The following is a 22,263-nucleotide window of genomic DNA, read 5'->3' as shown; positions in this document are numbered from 1 at the left end:
GTATTCTCACGAAGTCCCCTTTATCAAGCGTTTCTAGATCTCTGGCTGACCTGTTATAGAAGGCACATTAGCGATGTTGTTTGTTTTTCAGGTCCTGATGTGCTTTTGGCTTAAGAAGACTTGGTTTTGTGGGAGGAAGTGTTGGTGGCCCTGCGATGGTGTGTTGCGATGGTCCAGAATTGCAAGATAGGGGTCCTGACCAGCAGCTTTGGCTTTGAGCATTAGTTTCTTAGCAGTCTTCTTACATCAGAACAATAGTTCCTATTGTTACAGTTATTATTGCTTTCCACTGAATTGAATGAATGTATTGTTTCAACTCTTTACTGAACGCAATGAAGCACGTTTTTTTAACCTGTGAATTAAGATTAATGTATGTGAAATTTGGCCTTTACAGTTGGGCAATACCAGCGCAACAATTTCAGGACATTCATTACAAAAATTACAATTTTATTTTCTTAAAATACTCTTTAGCTGGGTAAAATGTATGGATGAGTTCAAAAGATATTGTCTAAATTATACAAGTGATCAAATATCAATTTGGTATCAGCCATTCTCCTTGTTAGATTATTTATTAGAGATCATACTGCGTCCTTCAAAGCAATGCAGTGATCACAAAGCTCCGCTCACTGAGGGACAAAAAATGACTGAAGTGTGAATAAATAAATAAATGCATCAATAAATATATAAATGCTGAAAACAATACATCAATGAATAAATGATAAATACACTTTGTTAATGAAAAAGGCTATTTATATATTTTTACATGTATTTATTCATTTATTAGCGTATTTCTACAGTTATATATGCATCAATGCATACATTTCCACATTAATTGAGTTATTTATTTATTTCCATGTTTTTACATTTATACATCTATTTATTTCTGTGTCCAGGTTGTAAGAGGAAAAGTATATATGTAAATTTGCTTCTGTCTGTTTTTCAAACTTGACCAATTCTACTTCAGTAATGTTAGGGCGACCCACATTTACATATTTACTTTTCCTTGTACAACATGGACACAGAAATACATAAATAAATATCTGAATATATTTATTTATATATAAATTTTTATATGAATTGTTGCATTTATTTATATATATATTTATTAATGCATTTATTGAATTATTTATACATTATTATATGCATTTCTCCCAACATTTATTTTTTTATTCATTTATTTATTCATTTATTTTTTTGTCCCTCATATCTCACAGGCAGCCTGGCGGCAACTTGTGACTCCAACAAGGAACCAACTTCTGAATCGTTAGCATGTTTAGCTAGCTGAGTACATTGCGGGGTAAAGTTGACATATCGTGTCAATATGTTAAACTATTAGACGGCTGGATTAGGAAATTGAACAGTTTGCAAAACAATGTAGTGCTTCTAATGTGTGCTGTTACATAATCCCAGACTGTTGTAACTGGCTCTACTGTAGTTCAGATAGCTGGCTGAGAACTACATTTCCCGTCAGTAAGTACACTTCAACGTGTTTTTGTAGGAAGTGCCCCTGTCAGAGCATTACTGTGACATCCGGTCGAGGAGTCGATGACTGAGCTCGGGTGAGAAAGGCAGCAAATACAGAGTTCTATCAATGCATGGACACGACTGAATGAAACCGAAAGTGACTCAGCCCGAGACAAGGTGAGGAGAAGGTGGAGGTGGAGGAGGAGGATGAGGAGGAAGCTGGAGGAGGAGGAGGAGGGGGTTTTTGTTTTTCAGCTACCAGACCTTGAACACCACAGAGAAATGCTAACCCATAGCAGGCAGTGAAAAGTGTAGCTAACGGGTCAGTTGTTGTTGTGCCTATCACTGGATTAAACCAAAGTTTGTTGTAGAAAGTTCACATGTATTACTGGCTGTGATTGAAAGCTACTGCGTGCTGTTGTTGTTGTTGTTGTTGTTGTTGTTGTTGTTGTTGTTGTTGTTGTTGTTGTTGTTGTTGTTGTTGTTGTTGTTGATGATGAACTGAAACAGTACAGTCGTTGTCTGTCTGCTCCCCCTCCTCTCCCCTCACAAGTCCACATGACAACAAATTCTCCAAACCTGTCCCACCGTGTTAACACGTTGACACACTGCACATGTCACACATGGCTGCCTATAAGAAAAGAGTTGTACATGATCTCTTTCTCCCAATTAAATTAAAAACCTATTTCATCATTTACCTCTGATGGTTTCTGCATTCAGCCACGCTATAGTTCAATAAGCTTTTGATGTTGACAGTTTAAAGGGAGTTTAATGCTGCCACCAACAACACAGCACAACAACATGTTTATTATATGAGATCTACACATCAGGCCTGCACGATATGAGAAAAACATGCAGAGTGTGAGAACATTGCTCTACATTACAGTGCAATAAATGTGCTTTAATGCGTATCCTCTGTTTTTTATGTTTTTAAAATAACTTTTCACCTCTAAATTGGCACCTGAGGGAAGCTGATAGCAAGCTCAAGCTTCATCGGACTGCTTCAGAAATGATGGTTTGAAAACATGAACATTATGCCCAGGTTTTCATCCAAAACAGCAGTTAACAGCATTGCTTGTTAACAATGTTTTTTTTAATCGCAATCTGTTTATTGCACATGGTTATTTCTTGTTAAATATTGATTAGTTGTGCAGTCCTACTATGAATGCTCAGCTTGGGACAGAACACATCCACAAAGACACATTTCTGTGATCTCTGTGGGGGAGAAACATTTCCATTAAGTTCCCTGAAAATCAGCTCAGTCGTTTGTTTCACTATAATCCTGCTGACAAACAAAAAATAAGCACAGAAAACTTGACCTCCCTGGCACAAGTAAGAACACACACTCTTATCAAAGTGTGAAACCCTCTGAAATGCCACACGTTTACAGGTTCATTAAACATGCTTGTCTGGGTAGACCCTGAAGTTTCATTATGCAGTCTAAAAAGCATCAGACCATCAAAGGGTAACAAAATGAGGTGGGAGACAAAAGTGCAAATGCCATAAATTAATCATTAATAGAAAGTTCATATTTCCTCATGGATAAGAATTTAACTTCACTAACATCCGTTTTACGACTCCACATTAGCAAAAGAGTAATTGCAAAGCCAAAATGTAAGATGTCGACTGAATTAATGATAAAGTGACCTTACTGTATCATCTGACGTTAAGGAAACGTGCTATGTTGAAGTGCTGGCTTCTCTCACATCAATGCTCAAACCAGCATGTCCTTCTCATTAGTTTCAATTCTAGTCCAGAATGGTTTGTGTTTGTTTTGACAAAAGAAGGTAGGTGGTTTTAAGGCACACGGACGTATGGGGGTGCCTTAAAACCGCACAGGCAAATGGCAAAGCAGCAGATTTTGGCGCGATGGAAGCAGGAAAGCGAACTGGTTCAGATATAACCGATTCTACCCGACCTAAAGACAGTCGTGTAGAATCACTTCTATTGACAAGCCTTTGACATGTTTCTGATAAGCTCCACGAGCAGAAATGTGCAAAAATAGGATCAGTATCGGTTCTGGGGGGACAGGGCGTTCTCTGTTGCTGCTCCCACCCTCTGGAACTCACTCCCAAAAAACATCAGAGACTCCCCCACACTCACCTCCTTCAAGAAATCCCTCAAAACTCACCTCTTCAACACTGCCTACAACCACTAACTCCCCCCCCCCCCCCACCTACATTACTTCTTCATTGTACTGTCCTCGTCGTTTTTTGTTCTGTTTTATGGTTTTATATTTTGTCAAAGCGTCTTTGAGTTCTTAGAAAAGCGCTATTAAAAAAACCAATGTATTATTGTTATTATTATTATTATTAAATATTGGAAATACTTTTGGAAAACGATGAGAGCTTATTCCGCAGAAAAGCTTCAAGCCAGATGCCAAATTGGCTAAACACTGAAGCTTCAGTGTATGCTACATGGAAACCTGCGTGCAAATGGACTCTATAGAGGAGGGGGCGGGGGGAGACAGGGCTCTTAAAGGCTATGTGTCAGAGTTACATATTGCTCCTTTTAAAATGATGGAATTGCATCTAGACATGAACATAGCTTCACAGGTTCTATGTCCTCCTGGAAACAGACAATCATATACTCTGGGTAATCCACATATATCACTTTGAGTGTGTTCAGTTCATGACTAAAGATGAAGTTTCTATGAAAACTGTTGAAAGGGTTTTTGTAGGTAGAGTGAGAACTGTCTTTCAGATTTGAATCACAGGTAATGTTTATTAAAAAAAAAAAAGAAAGAACAAGATACATTTTAATGGCTGAATGCAAATTAGGTTAACTGGGTTTAGCATTGCCATCCAACCAACTGTCAATAATGAAGTCCTATTGGGAGAAACTCTGCTGCTCTGTCTGGCCTGTAACTAAAGGGCTTCTGTCCATTAGTTCCTCCTCTGGCCTTATCACGTGTTACTCTCTTCTAGGTGGCGATCGGTCCCAGCCTGTGCAGTAGTTTACTCCTCCAGGTCTGGCAATGAACAAGCAGCAGAGCAAGGAAAGCTTGAGGGACAAAGTCAAGGGCATTTTCGGGCTTGGACCCCCTCGGCCACCAACGAAGCAGAGCGACACGAGACTGTCTGAGTTTATAATCACGACTGAGATCATCAAGGTGTGCAGAAAAGACTCACACACTCACTCACACGTACCTTTATTTAAAATATATTTTTCTGTCATGTTTTGCATCGTGTCATGGCCGTGATGTTTTTCCAGGAGCTCCAGCCGGACTGCGGATTGGGGAACCGTGTTCGCACAATGAATCATGTATGCGATCTCGCCAAAACCAAAAAATTTGAGGAGGTGAGTCTGCTCTGGCTTGATATTGTTGACATAGCAGTAGATTTAATTTACTGTGTTTGTCTAACTGTATGTGTGTGTGTGTGTGTTTTTTTTAAAGCATGCAGTGGAGGCGGTATGGAAAGCTGTTGAGGATATGCTGACCCTGGAACAACCACCTGAAGCCAGACATGCTGTCCTCCAGCTGCTGAGGGCGATAATACAAGGACAGGTAACTTAACACAGTGCACTCACAGACACTCACAGAGAGTGAACAAAGTTTGATTCATTCTGTTTCCTTCTTTATGTGCAGGGTGAGCGGCTCGGCCCCCTGAGAGCCTACTTTTTTAAGGTGATTCGAGACTACCAGCCGTGCAACGAGGACCTTTCTGATAGGCTGGAAGTCTTCAAAGCCCTAACCGAGAACGGAAAAGACATAACGTACCTGGAGGAGGACATAGGTAACATTACATTTCATCACTGTGGGCCTCACCACTTCCCATTAGTAATAACAGCACACCCTATTCACTGGTGATATTTTTAATTTTTTTCCCCCAGCACGCTTTGTCCTCCTGTGGATGGACATCGGACTCACCTCCGATTTCCTTCACGTTCTTGTAAATCTGGTGAAGTTTAACAGCTGCTATCTGGACCAAAATGTGTCCGTCATGGTCCAGTAAGTCTGAAATACAGACACATAAACACTATTCTTCTGACATGCAGGACATGCTATTAACATGCATTATGCTTATTCTGGTGTGCAGGAAAATATGTCTGCTGTGTAACAGAACGACTTCTTCAACAGATATCGAGGTATGTCTTCTCTTGCTGTTAAACTTCAGCAACAGTCACTGCTAAGGTTTCCAAGAAACACAACACAACATAGTAGCAAAATATTGTAGATTCTCTAATGATTGGGTTTTGAAATACTGAATTTTCAGTGTTGTTAAAATGTTATTTTGGGTTTTTTTATGCCTTCATTAGAGAGATAGGACAGTGGATAGAGTAAGAAATCAGGGACAAAGAGAGTGGGGAATGATATGCAGGAAAAGAGCCATAGGTGAGATTTGAACCCAGGCCGCTCGCTTGCAGGACCATTGCCTGCGTACACTAACCACTGGGCTATCAGCGCCCCCAGTGTTGCTTAGGAGGTTTGTTTTTCACTGTACTTTTCCTTTTTTTGTGACTTTGGAAATTGAACAATACATTACACTGTACACTGTATTTAAAAAAACAAACATTTTTAGTGCATTTACATATTTTTCTCTTTTTCATTTTCACATTTCTACATTGACGTATCTGAGAGTAATGCTTGAGTGTTTTATTTCATGGCCTTGTGAAACAGTCATTACACAGCCAGTCTGTCTGAGCAGGTGACAAATAAAACTATTGAATCTGTTTTATTGAAACAACAATGATCTAAGCATCAGTTAATTTATTCACATAGTGATTTATTTCCAGCTGCAGTCTCAACTAATGTAAACAGTTGTGTTGATATCTGCTTCTTTATTTCCTACTTACATGTCTTGTTTGTATGACACGTCTAGGTGGCGCTCCAAGTTCTGGATGCAGTGGTGTGTTACAACTGCCTGCCGTCAGACTCTCTCACAGTCTTCATCATCACGCTGTGTCGGACGGTCAACGTAAAGGAGTTCTGTGAATCCTGCTGGAAGGTGAGATAACCGAAACATCCACACAGTTTCTCTTTTATCTGAAGGCTCCTATGTGAGCGGATAACCACTCTCTGCTATGTGCTGTTCTTCCTCGTTTCTCCAGTTGATGAGAAAGGTGTTGGGGACTCACCTCGGCCACAGTGCCATTTACACCATGTGCCGTATAATGGAGGAGAGGTATTGTCCCTGGTTTAAGCTTAATTCAGAGCCTGTGTTGCATTAATGAACGTATGTTATTGTGACTGGGATGTGGTGTCTTTTTAACTACCTGTTACCTCCACCAGGGTGTACATGGAGGACGCTCCGCTGTTGAGAGGAGCTGTATTCTTTGTTGGGATGGCACTCTGGGGTGCACACAGACTGCCCGCCCTCAAAAACACACCGACACTTGTTCTGCCATCGTTCTACAAGGTAACACAGACGAACATAAAGTCAATCAGAGTCCCTTAGGGTCCTTAAAGGCTTTATATGTGATTTTTCAGACTTAAATGTAATAGAAATCAAATATATCCTCTGAAAGTAACACTCTGAGTCATGACTGTCTACAATGGGTGTAACAACATCGAGCACGAGTTGTTTTGATTTCATGCTGATGCTCAAGGGCGACATCTGCTGGATCAAAAAATTGCATATAAAGCCTTTTAAGAGATCTTTAAGAGGTCTTTTTTTTAATTGAAAGGGTCTAAAATTTGAGACATGAGACACTGAGAAATGTCTCATGAGTTTTTATTATCTTTTTGTGGATTTTCTTATTCACGTGACATTTCATGCCTGTCCGGTCAAATAAAGGCCAAAAATATCTGTTTAAAATAGATAGTCATATATTTTTCAAAGTGTGCAGCCACCCCATATATAAATATTCTTCCCCTGGAGGAATGTGCTGTCAGGTAAAGTTAATGTCTCATGTTGTTATCTTGGCAGGAATCCTCATATTTTATAAAGAACATAAACAAATGTAATGCATGTTTGACACACATAATTACTCAATAGCAGGTTGTCTGATGCTATGACTTAAATGAATATGTTTTATACTGATATACCTTCTCATCCCTTCCACACAGGCCATGTCGTGTGCCAATGAGGTGGTGTCCTATGAAATCGTCCTCTCCATCACAAGACTGATAAAGAAGTACGGTAAAGAGCTGCAGGTGGTCACCTGGGACATCCTGCTGGGAATCATAGAGCGACTGCTGCAGCAGATCCAGGTACACACACACACACACACACACACACACACACACACACACACACACCCTCACATGTGCACACAATCAGGCACTTAGTGAACTTCAACTTCAACTTAGCCTATCTCATGTTCCTTTCACAGATGATAGGAAGTGCAGAGTTGAAGTCCATTGTCTACGAGCTGCTGACCACCGTAGAGGAGCTGTACGAACAGAATGGTTACCATGGCTCTACAGAGAAGTTCTTCAGTCTGGTGGAGAAGTGTGCCGACAAGAGACCTGTAAGCTCTTTTCATTCTCCATCCTGTGTTTTGGCTTTAAAGTGTTTTGATTTCGTCCTCTTGCACACCGCTGCCTCTTTCAATATCTTATGTGTGTATGTGTGACAGGATGCGTCAGTGCTGACCCTCATCTCGTACAGGGCTCAGTCTATTCAGCCAGCCAAGGATGGCTGGATTCAGAGCCTTCACCGCCTCATGGAGAAGTTCTTCAGGTAGAAGAAGGCACACAAAGAGAATGATGATAATATCAATAAATTCAGTGACCACATTTGAACTATCTGTCTCGCTTTGGTTCTCATCACCACGATTCCTGTTTCAACTTTTATCTGTTGTTTTCTACTCTTCTATTATTTTTCTACTCTGAAAGAAACGAGAGTCGCAGCGTGATAAGGATTAAAGTGCTTCACATCCTGTCCTTCGTTCTCAGTACCAACCGGCAGCTGTATGAGGTCTGCACCCCCTCACACATGAAAACACACACACTGTGATTCATGTGGTATTGTTCTGATGCAGTTTTGTCTGTGCAGCTTCACAATATGAAACCAAATGTCTGGTTTTTCTCCTTGGTGTGTTTAAGGATGAGTTGATAGAAATGGTAGTGATCCCCCAGCTCAGTGGGATAGCTGAAGACCGGGATCTGCCGGTCAGAAAACAGGCTACCCAGCTGCTGGTGGACCTCGCTGAGGGCTGCAACACGCACCACTTCACCAGCCTGTTAGACATCATTGAGCGGGTAAAGAAATGCATTCTGACGAGCACAGGGGGGGGCAGGTGTTGTCCCTCTTTAACCTTCACTGTTGAGATACATTTATTTCCCTCCTTGTAGGTGGCCAGTCGCTCTCTGGTGTGTCCAGGACCCCTGGAGGTTACAGAAAGAGACCCCACCGCCGAGTCTCCCATGGAGGACGTCAGGACTGCTATACTGGGCCTGCTGGAAATCCTGCAGGTACACACACTAAAGAGAGCCTGGTTCATCTTAATGAGGTTTATCAAATATGTTCAGATATTGGGTTGATAACGTGGCAGTAAGCAGCATGAACGTTCCATTGGAAAATACTCTCTCGGCTACCTCGTATCACACCGCTAAGCCCCTCTCACCGAATGATGCACCCAACATGACTGGTAACCGTTCTTTCTACAAAACTTCTGCTCCACTCAGCTTGTTATGTCAGACCAAGCAGCAACATGTTTTTTTAGGGAGCCTTTTATAAAATCTGGCCCGGGACAACAGATGAAAATTAGCCTTATGGCTAACTCTGGCATATTTACTGAAATGTTTATTAATATGCAATGTCCCTGTAAAATAAAAAAATAAAAATAAACATCCGGTCTTTAAAAATGAAGCCAATGCGGAATAGCAAAATCCTCCAGTTCGTCGAGTGGCTACAGGAACACTGGCACAAAAAGCAGTTTTTACGTGTTATCCATAGTTAGGTGCATAGCTGACATGATTGACAGGTGGGCGCGATGTAAAGGCTTAAAACCCGCCTCAGCTCCAGCTCTCAGCCTGCCGTTAGGCTGACTGAAAGTTAAGGTGAGACAGGATTTCCAACATGGCCGCTGCTGATGAGGCTCCGGAGCCCCCTGCAGGAACATATGGCTGACATCACTCAGGCTTCACCCAGTCATATTTACAGTTTATGTGTCAGACTTAGAGGACAGAAACAGTTACAGCTGATCAACATGCATCCCTATAAAGTGAAAAAGTAGCAACAGGTGTGTGCTGCATAGCTGTTGTGTTGGCACTGAGGAAAGAGAGACTGTGAGAGAGAGAGATATGTTTTTATCCCTGCATTTTAAACAACACATCAATCAGTTATTGATAGAAATCTGTTTGAATATGTGAAAAAGAGAATAATATACCTGATCTATTGACTGGTCTTCTGAATAAGTAAATATAAGCCAAAATGTATAACTGTTTTTTGATCCTGTTAAATCTTCAGTGATTTTTGTACACATAGCAGAAAAAAATATTCTCCACTTCTTTTAGGGTTTTACTTTTGAACTTGTGCTTTTGGGTTTCCATCATAATGTTCTTGGGGAATGAAGGACAACAGGCTTTTTTAAGAGAAATGCAATGGACCTGCTGATAAACGTCCATCCTCCTCTCTCCTGACAGAGCAAGCTTTACAGCCTACCAGCCAGTCACGCTAGTCGTGTGTATGAGTTGCTGATCAGTCATCTGCAGCTTCACTACAAGAACAAGTACTGTTCAGCTATTGCTTCCAGTATTAGACTGCAGGTAGGACCGGTTCATTTTCTGTCCATACGTCTAACTCTTCCTTAATTTACATCATAAATGCCTGAGGACCTCTTTTGTTCAAACATTTATTCGCTCTTTTTAGGTGTTTGACTTCTTCCTGATGATGCGAGCAGACTCTCTTCATCGTCTCGGAGTGCCCAACAAAGACAGGGCCATGAGGTTCAGCCCTTATTGCTACTGCGACACAGGGTGAGGAAGCACACACACAACTTTGTTTCCCCCCACAGCTTCTACCTGCATCTGCTTTGCTTATTTCAATTCAGTCAGATAAAGTGTACACAGTAGTTACATGTGTCTTTTGTTGTTTCAGGGAGCCTGAGAAGCGTGTGAGTGAAAAGAAACCTGCAGGTTCAACATCTCCTCCTGCTGGCAGCCCTGCTCCCCCCACTGCTCCTTCTGCTTCAACAGCCACTATACGCTCAGCCTACCTGCCCTATGCACCTGCCTTCAGTGTTCTCCTGCAGTGCCTTAAGATGGTACAAAGACTTAATTATTATACCAAACAAAGTGTTTGAAATTGTGTCTGCTATTTTTTTGAGGAGTAAAAAGCACACTATTGCTTATGCTCCCTGATGTATCTGCACTTTAAACATAGATAACAGGGATTTTTTCAGTAAGTTTAAATAAGTGTCAGAGCTCCCCAACACAAGTTTATCAAGTTTCTTGTTCTAAATCCACTCTGATCCTGTATTTGATCATGTCTATAAAGCTCTTTATTTCGGCCCTGTTCAGCACAGGCTGTTTCTGTGTCTGTACCTTTAAATGTAAATGAGCTGTGTCTGACCACGCCCCTTTACAAGGGCTTGGGTGGCTCGGGGTTTCTTGCACCATGATGAGTTTACGGTGAGAAGGCAGACTCAGAGGGCAGAACAAACACCTAGCTGTGGGAGTGTTACCCACCTGGGGGAGGAGTTACTGCCCTTTGTGATGTCACAAAGGGAAAATCTCCAAACGGCCTGTTTGAGCACAAATTTTCTGAAAAGTGGAGCAGGCAAAAAATGGAGAGGATGGACTTTTCTCAAAATTAGGGGGTTTGTAGACAGACTAGGGACTCATTCGTGTTAGAAAAACATGGTAACGTGTATTTTGCATAATACTTGACCTTTAACAGACGTTCAATATGTACCTTATGCTTGCAGGAAACAGACTGGAAGGTGCTGAAGCTGGTACTCGAAAAGCTGCCGTGGACGCTGCAGTACAAAGTTCTGCTGCTCACGTCCCCTTGTAGCTTGGATCAGCTCTGCTCTGCACTCTGCTGCATGGTAGGACAAAGAAAGACACTCACATTAAACTTAAATGAACTCTGAAGTCTTTTCACATGCAAATCGACATGTGTACATATGTGAGTTCTTTATATTTTTGTGCTTCTAGGTGACAGATCGATTGATCTCAGAGCGCCTGAAAAAGACCCCCGAGCAGTTCTCTCGCACTGATGTTCAGCTGGCCGTGGTTCCTGTCCTCACAGCGATCACTTCCTATCATAACTACCTGGAGCAGTCCAGACAGGTAAAAAAAACAAAGAGTTGACCATCATGGACAGCACACTCTGGTTTCTAGGATGGTTTGAAGTTTGCATGTTGAATTTACTGCAGTCATATGTTCGGAGCCACATTTGGGCAATAACAACCCACACACACTTCAATAAAAGTCATTACAATGCCAATAGACCATACGCCTGGAATGGTGTAACGGTCCTGTTTTCTCTGTAGAGAGAGCTGGTTCAGTGCCTCGAGACCGGACTCATTTACCGCTGTGCCAAGCAGTGTGTTGTGGCTCTCACAATGTGCACCGTGGAGATGCCCGACATCATGATCAAGCTCCTCCCCGCTCTCATCGTTAAGCTAACCCACATCTCTGCAACCGTTGCCATGGCATCTCCTATGCTCGAGTTCCTGTCCAGTAAGCACCTAAACCTTTTTTTTTTTTTTTTTTGAAAGCTCATTCTTTTCGCAAAGCTTTATTTCCCATTGTTGAATGTTCAAGGTCAGTTAGTCTCATCGACTGTCACAGTGTGAGAACAAAATGAAAGCTTTCATGATGTTCTCTTTCCATTCTCTTTCACAGCTCTGGTGCGCCTACCCCATCTCTATGCCAACTTTGTAGCTGAGCAGTATGTTAGTGTGTTTGCCATCTCTCTTCCCTACACTAACCCTTCAAAGTAAGAGCTCGCACACACACAAAGAGTAAGGTCTTTTACCGGCTCTTTTGTAAAGTGTCTTGAGATAACATTTGGTATGAACTGGCGCTATACAAATACAGATTGATTGATTGAAAAACATGTATCATGATATGCATGGACACACTGACCTTTCTTCACTTCAGGTTTAACCAGTACATCGTGTCCCTGGCGCACCACGTGATCGCAATGTGGTTCATACGCTGCAGACTCCCCTTTCGCAAAGACTTTGTTCAGTACATCACAAAGGTACCCTCATGGATTCTTTTAGAACTTGCCTTTTTTATTCCTATTTTAACAATAACTTAACATACCAGTGTCCAGAATGTAGCTTTGTACTGAACATACACACAAAAGAGTGATGTTGGAATTAATTTATTCTAGTTCTTTGTCTTATAATCGGCATCGATGGCAGAATTTATAATTTTAGTCAACAAAACCCACTGGTGTCCAGTATAGTCTGACGCTGGCAACATTTTTTGGACTTCAAAACTTTAATACCATGTGTTTAAACACATGGTAACAAACAATACAATCTCCATCATTTCAAAGATGGATGGTATCAAAAAGGACAGAATAAAAAAAATACAGATCTCCAGTCATATCTTACACTCAAAGCGACTCAGAGGGCGGTTCAACTGGATCATGACTAACAATTGAGATGTATTATTTTTACCCTTTTATTGGGACAATTATAAGCAAAAACATTGTCAGTGTTTCGATTAAAGAAATGAAGCCAATGTTTTTGTGTAATTTAGACCGTTTGCAAAGTTTCATCATTAAAAAAAAACAGAAACTAAACAAGATTTGCGTGTTAGAGCGTCTATCTTTGTTGTTTTGGTTTAAAAACAGTTATTGATATCGTTAAATTTCTACTAGTATCCCATCAAAGTTTAACGTTCAGTTACCGTTACAGCCTTCTTAGTAGTGTTTAGGAGCTGCTGCTCATCCTGTATCGTCTTGATCTTTATTTCAGTTTTTCTCTATCATTAAACTCATACCCTCTTCTTTTTATTCAGGGATTGCGTTCCAACGCCCTGCTGCCATTCGACGACGGCCACGAGCAAAGTTCCTTTCGTGCCCGAAGCACCAGCCTGAACGAGAGGCCCAAGAGGTAAAGCATCCGTACACACACAACCTCAGACCAGCACCGGACACTGGCCATGTGGCCGTTGATGTGTGAGAGGGTTGGGGTTGCCAAGGTAACTGGGGGACTCAGCATGACTGGTACTGTGGGGTGATTGTCACATTGACTCCTCTCAGGTTGCCATGGTGATCATTAGTTCATTTTTACCTATGGTTTAAACGTTTTACACGTATAAATGTTTTCAGTTTTGCCACAAAACTCATACGAATGACTTAGTGGGTGGTGGACAAAACAACATGAACACCTTTATCATATAATGTTAGTTAAAAGTGAAACTGAGATTTAATGTTTGTGTTATTAGAGAGGGCTGTTCTTGTGTCTTTGTCCACAACCTGAAGCATCTAGGTAATGGTACATCACTAGAAATGGCATGTGTGGAAAGGCTGTTTGCGTTCTCCTGTCACATGTTGCCATCTCGACCGTTTAAAGCCATCGTTCTAGCAGACTTTAAATACAGCAAAAGAGAAATACACACGTTTTTTTTCACACAGCGGTGTAAGGATGCTTTTTCTCAGCCAGGCGTCATTCTCATCTGTACATGATGTGAATGTTTCTCAGTTGTCTGTGTCTTCACTGCTCAACGTATAATGTGGGTGATAACAGAGCGAAGGACACTGATCAGAGGCTGTGACTCAGCAGACCTAAGAGGGCCGAGTCTGAATCTTTCCTTCACAGATGTTGGCCGTGTCACACATTTTCTTCCCCCACGTCGTCATTAAGAGATTTTGCCAATTTCCCTGTGAAGTGTGGAGCCCTTCAAAAATAACTACAGAGAGTGTGAAGGAAGTATTTCAAAATAACAATAAAAAGTTACCAATATGTTTTGAGACCACTCTATACCCTCCCTCTATGTAGGCTGATCCCTTACTTTGCTTTCCCCTTTTCGTTTTGCCGCCGCAATATTCATTGCAGCTTTTAACATTTAAATTCCTACTCCTTATCTGCTGAGAAATTATAGACTGTATGTTTTAGGGAAATCAAGTAACGCCTTAAGTCTCTTTCGTGCCCTAGCACTAACATTATATTTGATTCCAGAATACCTCCTAACACCCTCGCTGTTTGTCACAGCTTTTACAACAAAGTCATAGCAGTTTCTACTGGTCTCATATTTCAACGTTCCATCTTTTGTGTTATCATCCGTCATCCAGCAATCCGTCCTTGTGCTGCTCATCCCCTACTGTCCGGTTGAAGTAATGCAAGTCAGATATAATGTGAATTATCTCAGATGGATTCCTTTTTCATAGTTAGCCCCCTCTCTCAAAAATCCACAAATATCATGAAGTGCGATCTCCCTTAGTTTCATTCGGTGCTTCATTTCCGATCCCAGAGTATAAAGTGTGTGCTTGCAATACTCCAACCTTCAGGTGTAACGAGGCATTTCATTTTTCAGTTGTATGTTTTCTTTTTTTCATGTGTTTTAACTTCCATGATTTCAGGCCTGTGCTGAGTTCATCCCTACTATTTTACTCTTCCTGTACGAGTCCTTGGCTTCACGATGTACCTGCTGTGTGAAATAATGTTTATTTTGTTGCTCTCCTGAATACTTTCTGTGTGTATTTTCTTTTACGAGTAGCAAACAGCTATATTACCCTCTGCTGGTCTGTTTTTCCTTTTTAAGTTGATGTTTATCTTTTTTTTTTTTTTTTGTTTACCTCTTTTTCTTCCTCCGCTCTCCTGTGATCTGATTCATAGTGTTCACTGCTGTTAATTTTCACCTTGTTTTGTTTTTCTTTCAATTCTTCATTTGTCCCCTCCCCTGCCTCCTGCGATTGGGTGCTGCGTTGTGGTTGTGGTTTTGGGGGGTGGTCATGTCATCCTGGAAACTCCCTACATCGCTCCTGGCCCCCCCCCCCCTTTCTCCTGTGACCCCTGACCTTTGTTACCCTGTCCTCTGTCCCCTGCGTGGCGTGTGTCCTTCGGTCACCTGCTCGTGTTGCTCTGGTGCTTGGGTGACAATCCCTGCTGTCTCCTGGTTTACCTGTACACACCACACGCTCCCCCTACACTTCCAAACCACACCACCCTCACGATGACCCACCCCCTTACTGCCCACTGCCACCACATTGCCAACCCGGGTCCTTTCCCCTCGCTCTTCGCCATGGGTTTTCATCGCCGCCCAGTCTGCGGGCAGCTAAAGTGGCGAGGGCGGCAGCGGCTGTAGCCAATAGCAGCAGCTCTCCTGTTAAAGAGCTGAGGGACCTGTCAGCCATGGACGCTTTCCGCTCCCGCAGCATCAGTGTCTCGGAACATGCGGTTCGCAGGTTAGAGAAGAGCCTTATGGGTAACCAAACAACCAAACAACCCAAACACTTGTTGCTTCCTCCATGGGATGGTTAATGGGGTTAGGGTCATTGTCATGCGGGTCCGTTTGGTGGGCGTTGGGTGTTTTAATTTGGAAACCTGGAGCGGGTGGTGCATGCTGGAAGAAGGTTTGTGTGTTGCCCCCTTTTTGGTTTGTTTTGGGCTGCAATCATACGTGTGCTGTTTCAGTTTTTTTTTAAAATGTTTGCCTATGCATGAAATGATTTCAGAAGACATCTGAAAACATGTTTGATTAGTTTCTGTTTGTTTTGTTCTAACACTGAGTTTGCTGTTCTTCTTTTATTTAATTTAATTTTGTCTTTGGTTGGGGTTTGTTTTTGCTGGGCGTATCGCTGACTGGTTTTGAATTTGCCTAACAACAAATGAATGGCAGGAGGGACGGGTGCTAAGCATGAGTCTTTAAAGTAATGGGATCTAATCCTGATTGGCAACAATCACAACGTACAACTCTGCCTCCCTTCCTGAGGGGAGGGCACGTCTGCGTCCTCGCCCAGTGACAGGGACAACAGCAACACAACTGCTCAGGCTGCTTGCTCTAAATATGTTTTGCTCCATTCACAAACACACACTGTGATGCTGCAGTATGACCATGGCAATCTCCTAGTGTGGGATTTTTAGGACTAGCTGGGCTGGTGTGAACTTTTAAATGTTTGATCGCACACTCACACGATTTGTATCCTCACACACACGAACACACAAACACTTGACCTACCCTCTTCACACGTCTTTGCTTATCTCTGCTTGGCTGACCTGCTCAAGTGAATGACAAATGTGAGATCTAACATTGCAGTTGTATGTGGCAGCTGTGCCACCGTGATGCATGTATCATCGCCCCCTGCCCGACAGATGGCAGTAAAGCCCAGAACTTAGACGTTCACAAACACTGAATTTAAAGTATTTAAGTAAAAAGTATTTGTTTGACTTCGATCAGCATGACTAGATATTTAGATTTTTAAAATACTTTTAAGCACCGTCATTTGAAATAAAAAACTGTAACCATATGTGATTTTACAGAAACGACTGATAGAAAATACATTCTCAAGATAGGCAGCATTATTTTGAAATGTGTCATTCAGTTGAAAGAAATCAATCTGAACACAAAGCAGTTTGACTCAAAGAATAGAGTACACTGTGCTTCAGAGTGTTTCATGGTCATGTTGTTCGGAGGTCATGTTCTATAAAAGAATGGTAAGTACTTTGGTGCATGTGAACGCTGGGACTTGGTCTGAGTTGGATTTCTTCTGATTCTTTCTGACAGAATTTATCAATCTGCATAACTCTTAAATGAATCCTCTTCCTGACTATATCAATAGATTTCAAATTGAACAACATTCAAACAACCATTTGTAAACATATCCTAACAGGACTCATGTGAAGTATGTTATAATGAAGATGCAACTGGCGTTATTAAGGTTACATCTTAAACTACTTGATGTCTGAAACGCCTCCCTCTTCACTTAGAAATGTTGTTTTTTTCATAGAAGAGAACGATTGATCCAGCGAGAGCATTTTTTCATTGCTCTTTCTTTTTTCTGCCTCATTAGTTTCGATTTGTGTTCCTTTATTTAAGCTTTTTGGTTGCTAATGTTTTTCTCAGGATGAGTCTTGAACACAGCGTGTCTGCCTTGTTGACTCCCCTCTGTGCTGAACAGACATCACAGTTGGACTGATGTTCTGAGTCGCAAATTTGAGTGTCTCAGCAGCTAGCCAGCATTTGATTAATTTTGACTGAATTCAAAACCTACATCTTCACAGCACTGGATGAGACTGATGTTTTCTTTTTAACAAGAGGGCTTTTAATCTCATTTGCTTGTAGAGCAGACACTGATGGTTGTTGTTGGATACAAAAAGCGGCTCCTCACTCAGCGGTGAATACTAATAATGAGATTTGGCTGCAGCTCAGAGATAAACTCAGTGAACCACGTTTACTCAAACAAGGCTTCTACCCGCTGTTTTCTCTGCAGTCCTTTGATTGACTTTATATACCAAAACATTTTACGCAATAGATCCCCTCTGCCCTCTACACAGAGCTGATTATCTTTAAGGGAAATAAGCAATGTGGTGTCACAGCTGATGAGACAACCTATACCACGTCCCAGCGTGTGAGTGTGTCTGTGTTTATGTGCTTCAGAGAACATCTATTATCTGTTTGTGCATTTGCTTATACATGCACACACACACACGCACACTCACACATGCATGCCTGTGTGTATCTATAAATGCTTGCAGTGCATGAAAAATAGACAGAAACATGATGGACATCGCTGTGTTTGTGTAATTTTTTTAAACAAGCATTTCTCTTTGCATGCATCCCAGAGCTTGCATGTCTTTGTGTGCACTGATCAAATGTTAAGATATATCTGGAGCCTCTCTTCCTGCTCTGTTCGATCTCTCCGTTGTTTATCCTCGTCCCTGTGTCCTCCTGCAGGATGCACACCTCAACCACCACCTGCAGCCTGGGCTCTGCTGATGAAAACGCGGTGACTCAGGCAGACGAGGGGTTAAAGACGGTCCACCTCGAGCTCACGGAGACCTGTCTGGACATGATGGCTCGATACGTCTTCTCCAACTTCTCCGCTCTGCCCAAGAGGTCGGCAATCACTTGTTTTCAGTCTTTGTTTGTGGGGGAGTTGGCACTTGACATCGGTGATGTGAAATGAATTGAGAGTCATGATTGAATTTGTTTCTATTAGGTCTCCGATCGCAGAGTTCCTTTTGGCAGGGGGTCGCAGTATGACTTGGCTGGTTGGTAACAAGCTGGTGACAATAACAACCAGCGGTGGAGCCAGAACCCAAGCGCTGCTGGGCCTGGACATGGCCGAACGGCTGGGAGGCGGAGGGGAAATGACAAGGTGATGCAGGCTCACACACACACACACACAATAAATGACAAAACAATCCTTCTAGTTTTTGCCACATGGCGAGGTTCGTCTCCGTTGATTGGTCCACCACTCAAGTTCAACCTGAAATTCATCAACAATTATTTATAGATTTAATGATGTAAAAATGCTACAGTCATGAGAGGATACATTTTGATAAATTACTTTTTATTTACCTTCATCATCACGTGAACAGTTAAGCTTTTAGTTTACAACCAAAGCTGCATCAATTTATGATATTCTTTACATGTTAGCCTGTATGAGAGTCAGTGCTAGTTATGATGTTAACCCAGTGATCATTAAGCCTGCTAATCGTCAACATGTTGTTATTGTAGTTGTGCACGTAGGCATGCTGCTTTAATAATTTAGCTGAAAGAATCACCAGGTTCAAATACAACCTCACTAATAACCACCTGGCATTAGAACAGTGTCTAACCCTCTGCTGCCAGCCTCATTAACGATGCTCCAGGTCCCCCCCCCCACGCCCCGACTGACACAGACCCTCATCAGGCCTGTAGTCATTAATTGTATTCATTAATTGCCACTGTATTTAATTCTATATCATAAGATAGACATTTACCCTAACCCCTTTCTGCGCCTTCCTGCACACTTTTTCCATCACTCATATCAACATCCTGAGTATTAAATTGCTTTATATGTTAGTTTTTTTACTGCTTATTTTATTTGACCAAAGTCCCCTGGCAGGAGGAGTACTGCTGTTAACTAGCTTAATTCCTTGTATGTGTAAACATACTTGGCAATAAACTTGACTCTGATTCTGAGTCTGATTGTAACATGGCTGTAAAGTCTTATTTAATTTTTTGCAGCTCCTTTATAACCATATATCATATATATAACCATATCCCTTCTATGCTTCTGCAGGTCTGATCCATCACTGCACACCCGGATTACCAAAGAGGCTCCAGCCAAACTGGAGTCTCAGTCAAGCCAGCAGCACAACAGAGCCACACGCATACGAGTCCGCTCCATGTCAGGTAACAAACACTCAGCCTCAGAATACTCTTTATTTTGGACGACATCTCTGATAAAAAAAATAAGCTGTCACATAGCGTAGGCTGCAAAGTCATAACAACACATTCTTTCTGTGTTTGTTCCAGGTGGCCACGCTCTACGTGCCGGTCCTACTCAGAGCCTGAGTCCTCTGGTGTCCCCCTCTGAGGGGGAACTAGCTGCTCCCCTCTCCCCCCCCTCAAGTTCCAACCTGGACAGTCTTGGTCCTCCCTCCTCCGCCTCTGCCACCCCGTCTGCTCCTCAGCCTCTCAAGGACAACCCAAGTCTGGCCGAGTTTGTCCCCATGCTCACACAGGGCTGGGCAGAGATCTTCATTCGGAGACCATCTGGTATGTAAACTGCACTTAGTAACAACAACAACAACAACAACAACAACAACAATTGAAGGAAAAGAAACTCACTCAAGTGTTTTTTTGGTTTCATTGTTTATAAAGGTTTAGCTTTGTGAATGTTATTAGGTTCATGAGTAACAACACAGGACCATATCTGTTTTCTTCAAAGCTCCTCTGAGGAACTTTTATTTTGTGTCGAACTTGACAAGCACTACAAAACAGTGTGTCTTATCACTGCCGATTTTGCCCTGTACATGTTTGAGGAGTGTTTTCTGATGAAAAACAAGTGGCTCTCTTACCCTGCACACATTACAAAAACACTGTAAAACTTTTATTGTGGGAAAAAACCTGCTTCAGCAGCCAGTTCAGTGATCAGGGGATGTGATCTGTTATTGTTTAAACATCGGTATCTGCCGATATCGACCCGCCTGACAAACATCATCTGACCGACAAATAATATGGCACACACCTGATGTCAGTAGCTGGTGTGTATCATCAATTTATTGCGGGTAAGCTAGTATACTAAATACTTTTTTATTCAACTTTATATGTAGTTAAAGGGTTAATGTAATCAGAATCCAGAAATCCCTCGTGTTGTTTTTTCCCGCAGTATACTAGTGAGCTAACACGTTTGTCTCTCTGTCGGTCATCACAGGTAACACTAGCTGGCTGATGTGTCTGGAGAACCCACCTAGTCCCTTCTCCTCTGAGCTGGGCAACATGCCGCTGCAGGAGCTCTCCAGTGTCCTCATGGCCATGGAGGGTGTGAAGGATCCTCCAATCCAGACAGCCAGCGCACCCGCTAGCACCGCTGCTCCTGCACCAGCCACTGTTTCTGAACCCCTGACCCAAACACACAGCAACGTCGGAGGGAAGGCACACCTGATCCAGCGCTCAAATACTGGTGAGTTACTGTCTATCAAAAAGTGCATTAAACTTTTATTCTGTTATTTTTATTGTTTAAGACTAAGAAAATGTTTAAAGTGTAACTCAGTCACACATGAATACTTCTCTTCTGTCCGCCTGGCTGCTTGTCTTTGGGTCTTTTTAAAGGGCTGAGCAGAGAGCCGAAATGCCTTTAAATATTCTGTTTGAACCTGAAGGTGATCAATAGGCCTTCATAGATTTGCTCAGGTCAGTGATTGTCAAAGTTTACTGATTTGACACGCAGTTTTATTTTTCTGTTTGTGAGCGAAAGCCTCTTTTTCAGCGAGGCCAATTCTTTCGTTCTTCCTTCCTCTGGGGCTCCACTTCTTCCTGTTTATCTTATTTTATTCGTTATTTAGCTTCTTCACCTCTTCACATCATCTTTTTTCCTCTCTTTCGTTCATGGTTTTTTTCTTTCCATTTGCTTTCTGTTCATTTTTTTTCTTGTTCACTTGTTTTTCTTCTTTACCCCCCATGATGGTTTGTGATTGGTCCGTGATGTGTTATGTGGCCTCATGTGCCACCGACCTGTCTTCTGGCGTCGTGCCTGCAGTCGGTGACTCTCTCTGGTCCCTGGGTTTGGGCTCTGCCCCCCCGGGCCCTCCGGCCCCTGGCAGGCTGCACAGGAGCATTTCCTGGGCAGGTACCATCCAACACGTGTGCCCCCCCCCCACCCCACCTCCCAAAAAACTCCTGGTGTAGTGTATTTCTTCTTACTTGCACAATACATTGGTACATGGCAGGCCACACATCTGCTGAACTAAAGTTAAATCAGTGGTAGATAATCGATAAAGCCTCCATTGAGTCCATATTTTACTTATTGGGGATAATCACTGAAGGCCAAAATAACTTTTAGGAATTAATGAACAACGCTCAAAAGTTAATGGACAACCGCATGACATCCTTCAGCCAATCAGAATCGAGTATTCACCTAGACCATGGTATAACTTGAATTATAAATAAGCTTGTTATATCCATTTTCTTCACAGGGCTAACTCAGTGGTGCTGCAGACCTGCTGTTTTATATTTAAATATTGTGCAAGTGAAGGAATTCAGAATTTCTGTTTTACCCCTCAGTCCTCTATTAACAACGAGAGGGAGGGAGGGAGAGAGGGAGGGAGGGAGAGAGAGAGGGAGGGTCCTCTGCCAGTGATGGTGAAGGGGTGCCTGCACTTGGATCAATCAGTCCAATGGCACCTAAAGATGGATCATGATTTGTTTTATGTCATCCCAGTGATTTATTCTTCCCTCCTAATCATCTTCTCTAACTCGCAGAAATATACTCCCAGGTTGACCTTTTAACATTG

At 42.2% G+C, this 22,263-nt stretch overlaps 1 protein-coding gene across 4 annotated transcripts in view; it reads left to right on the top strand.

Moving 5' to 3' along the window:
• The window catches only part of tsc2 (TSC complex subunit 2), a 29,886-nt gene that overhangs the window by 2,067 nt on the left and 5,556 nt on the right, over nt 1-22,263 (top strand). The window contains exons 1-32 of one of the 4 annotated variants that reach the window (XM_065952894.1): nt 1,499-1,641; nt 4,392-4,576; nt 4,678-4,764; nt 4,862-4,972; nt 5,054-5,201; nt 5,299-5,416; nt 5,505-5,553; nt 6,288-6,413; nt 6,517-6,590; nt 6,698-6,824; nt 7,475-7,618; nt 7,741-7,878; nt 7,987-8,090; nt 8,246-8,327; nt 8,456-8,611; nt 8,705-8,824; nt 9,998-10,120; nt 10,224-10,330; nt 10,452-10,617; nt 11,281-11,403; nt 11,513-11,647; nt 11,851-12,040; nt 12,206-12,299; nt 12,464-12,566; nt 13,337-13,431; nt 15,585-15,725; nt 18,215-18,376; nt 18,480-18,638; nt 19,548-19,660; nt 19,784-20,026; nt 20,685-20,933; nt 21,510-21,599. In XM_065952894.1, coding sequence (XP_065808966.1) covers nt 4,442-4,576; nt 4,678-4,764; nt 4,862-4,972; nt 5,054-5,201; nt 5,299-5,416; nt 5,505-5,553; nt 6,288-6,413; nt 6,517-6,590; nt 6,698-6,824; nt 7,475-7,618; nt 7,741-7,878; nt 7,987-8,090; nt 8,246-8,327; nt 8,456-8,611; nt 8,705-8,824; nt 9,998-10,120; nt 10,224-10,330; nt 10,452-10,617; nt 11,281-11,403; nt 11,513-11,647; nt 11,851-12,040; nt 12,206-12,299; nt 12,464-12,566; nt 13,337-13,431; nt 15,585-15,725; nt 18,215-18,376; nt 18,480-18,638; nt 19,548-19,660; nt 19,784-20,026; nt 20,685-20,933; nt 21,510-21,599 — 4,012 coding nt within the window. In that variant the 5' untranslated portion in view covers nt 1,499-1,641; nt 4,392-4,441. Of the gene's footprint in view, nt 1-1,498; nt 1,642-4,391; nt 4,577-4,677; nt 4,765-4,861; nt 4,973-5,053; nt 5,202-5,298; nt 5,417-5,504; nt 5,554-6,287; nt 6,414-6,516; nt 6,591-6,697; nt 6,825-7,474; nt 7,619-7,740; nt 7,879-7,986; nt 8,091-8,245; nt 8,328-8,455; nt 8,612-8,704; nt 8,825-9,997; nt 10,121-10,223; nt 10,331-10,451; nt 10,618-11,280; nt 11,404-11,512; nt 11,648-11,850; nt 12,041-12,205; nt 12,300-12,463; nt 12,567-13,336; nt 13,432-15,584; nt 15,726-18,214; nt 18,377-18,479; nt 18,639-19,547; nt 19,661-19,783; nt 20,027-20,684; nt 20,934-21,509; nt 21,600-22,263 lie in introns of those variants that run through there. The other 3 variants (XM_065952899.1, XM_065952908.1, XM_065952901.1) reach the window with 3 other exon arrangements.

The sequence above is a fragment of the Labrus bergylta genome, chromosome 1 (assembly GCF_963930695.1).
Source record: "Labrus bergylta chromosome 1, fLabBer1.1, whole genome shotgun sequence".
Classification (NCBI taxonomy): Eukaryota; Metazoa; Chordata; class Actinopteri; order Labriformes; family Labridae; genus Labrus; species Labrus bergylta.
The sequence above is the reverse complement of the archived record's forward strand: the minus strand, read 5'-3'. Positions and strand labels throughout refer to the sequence as shown.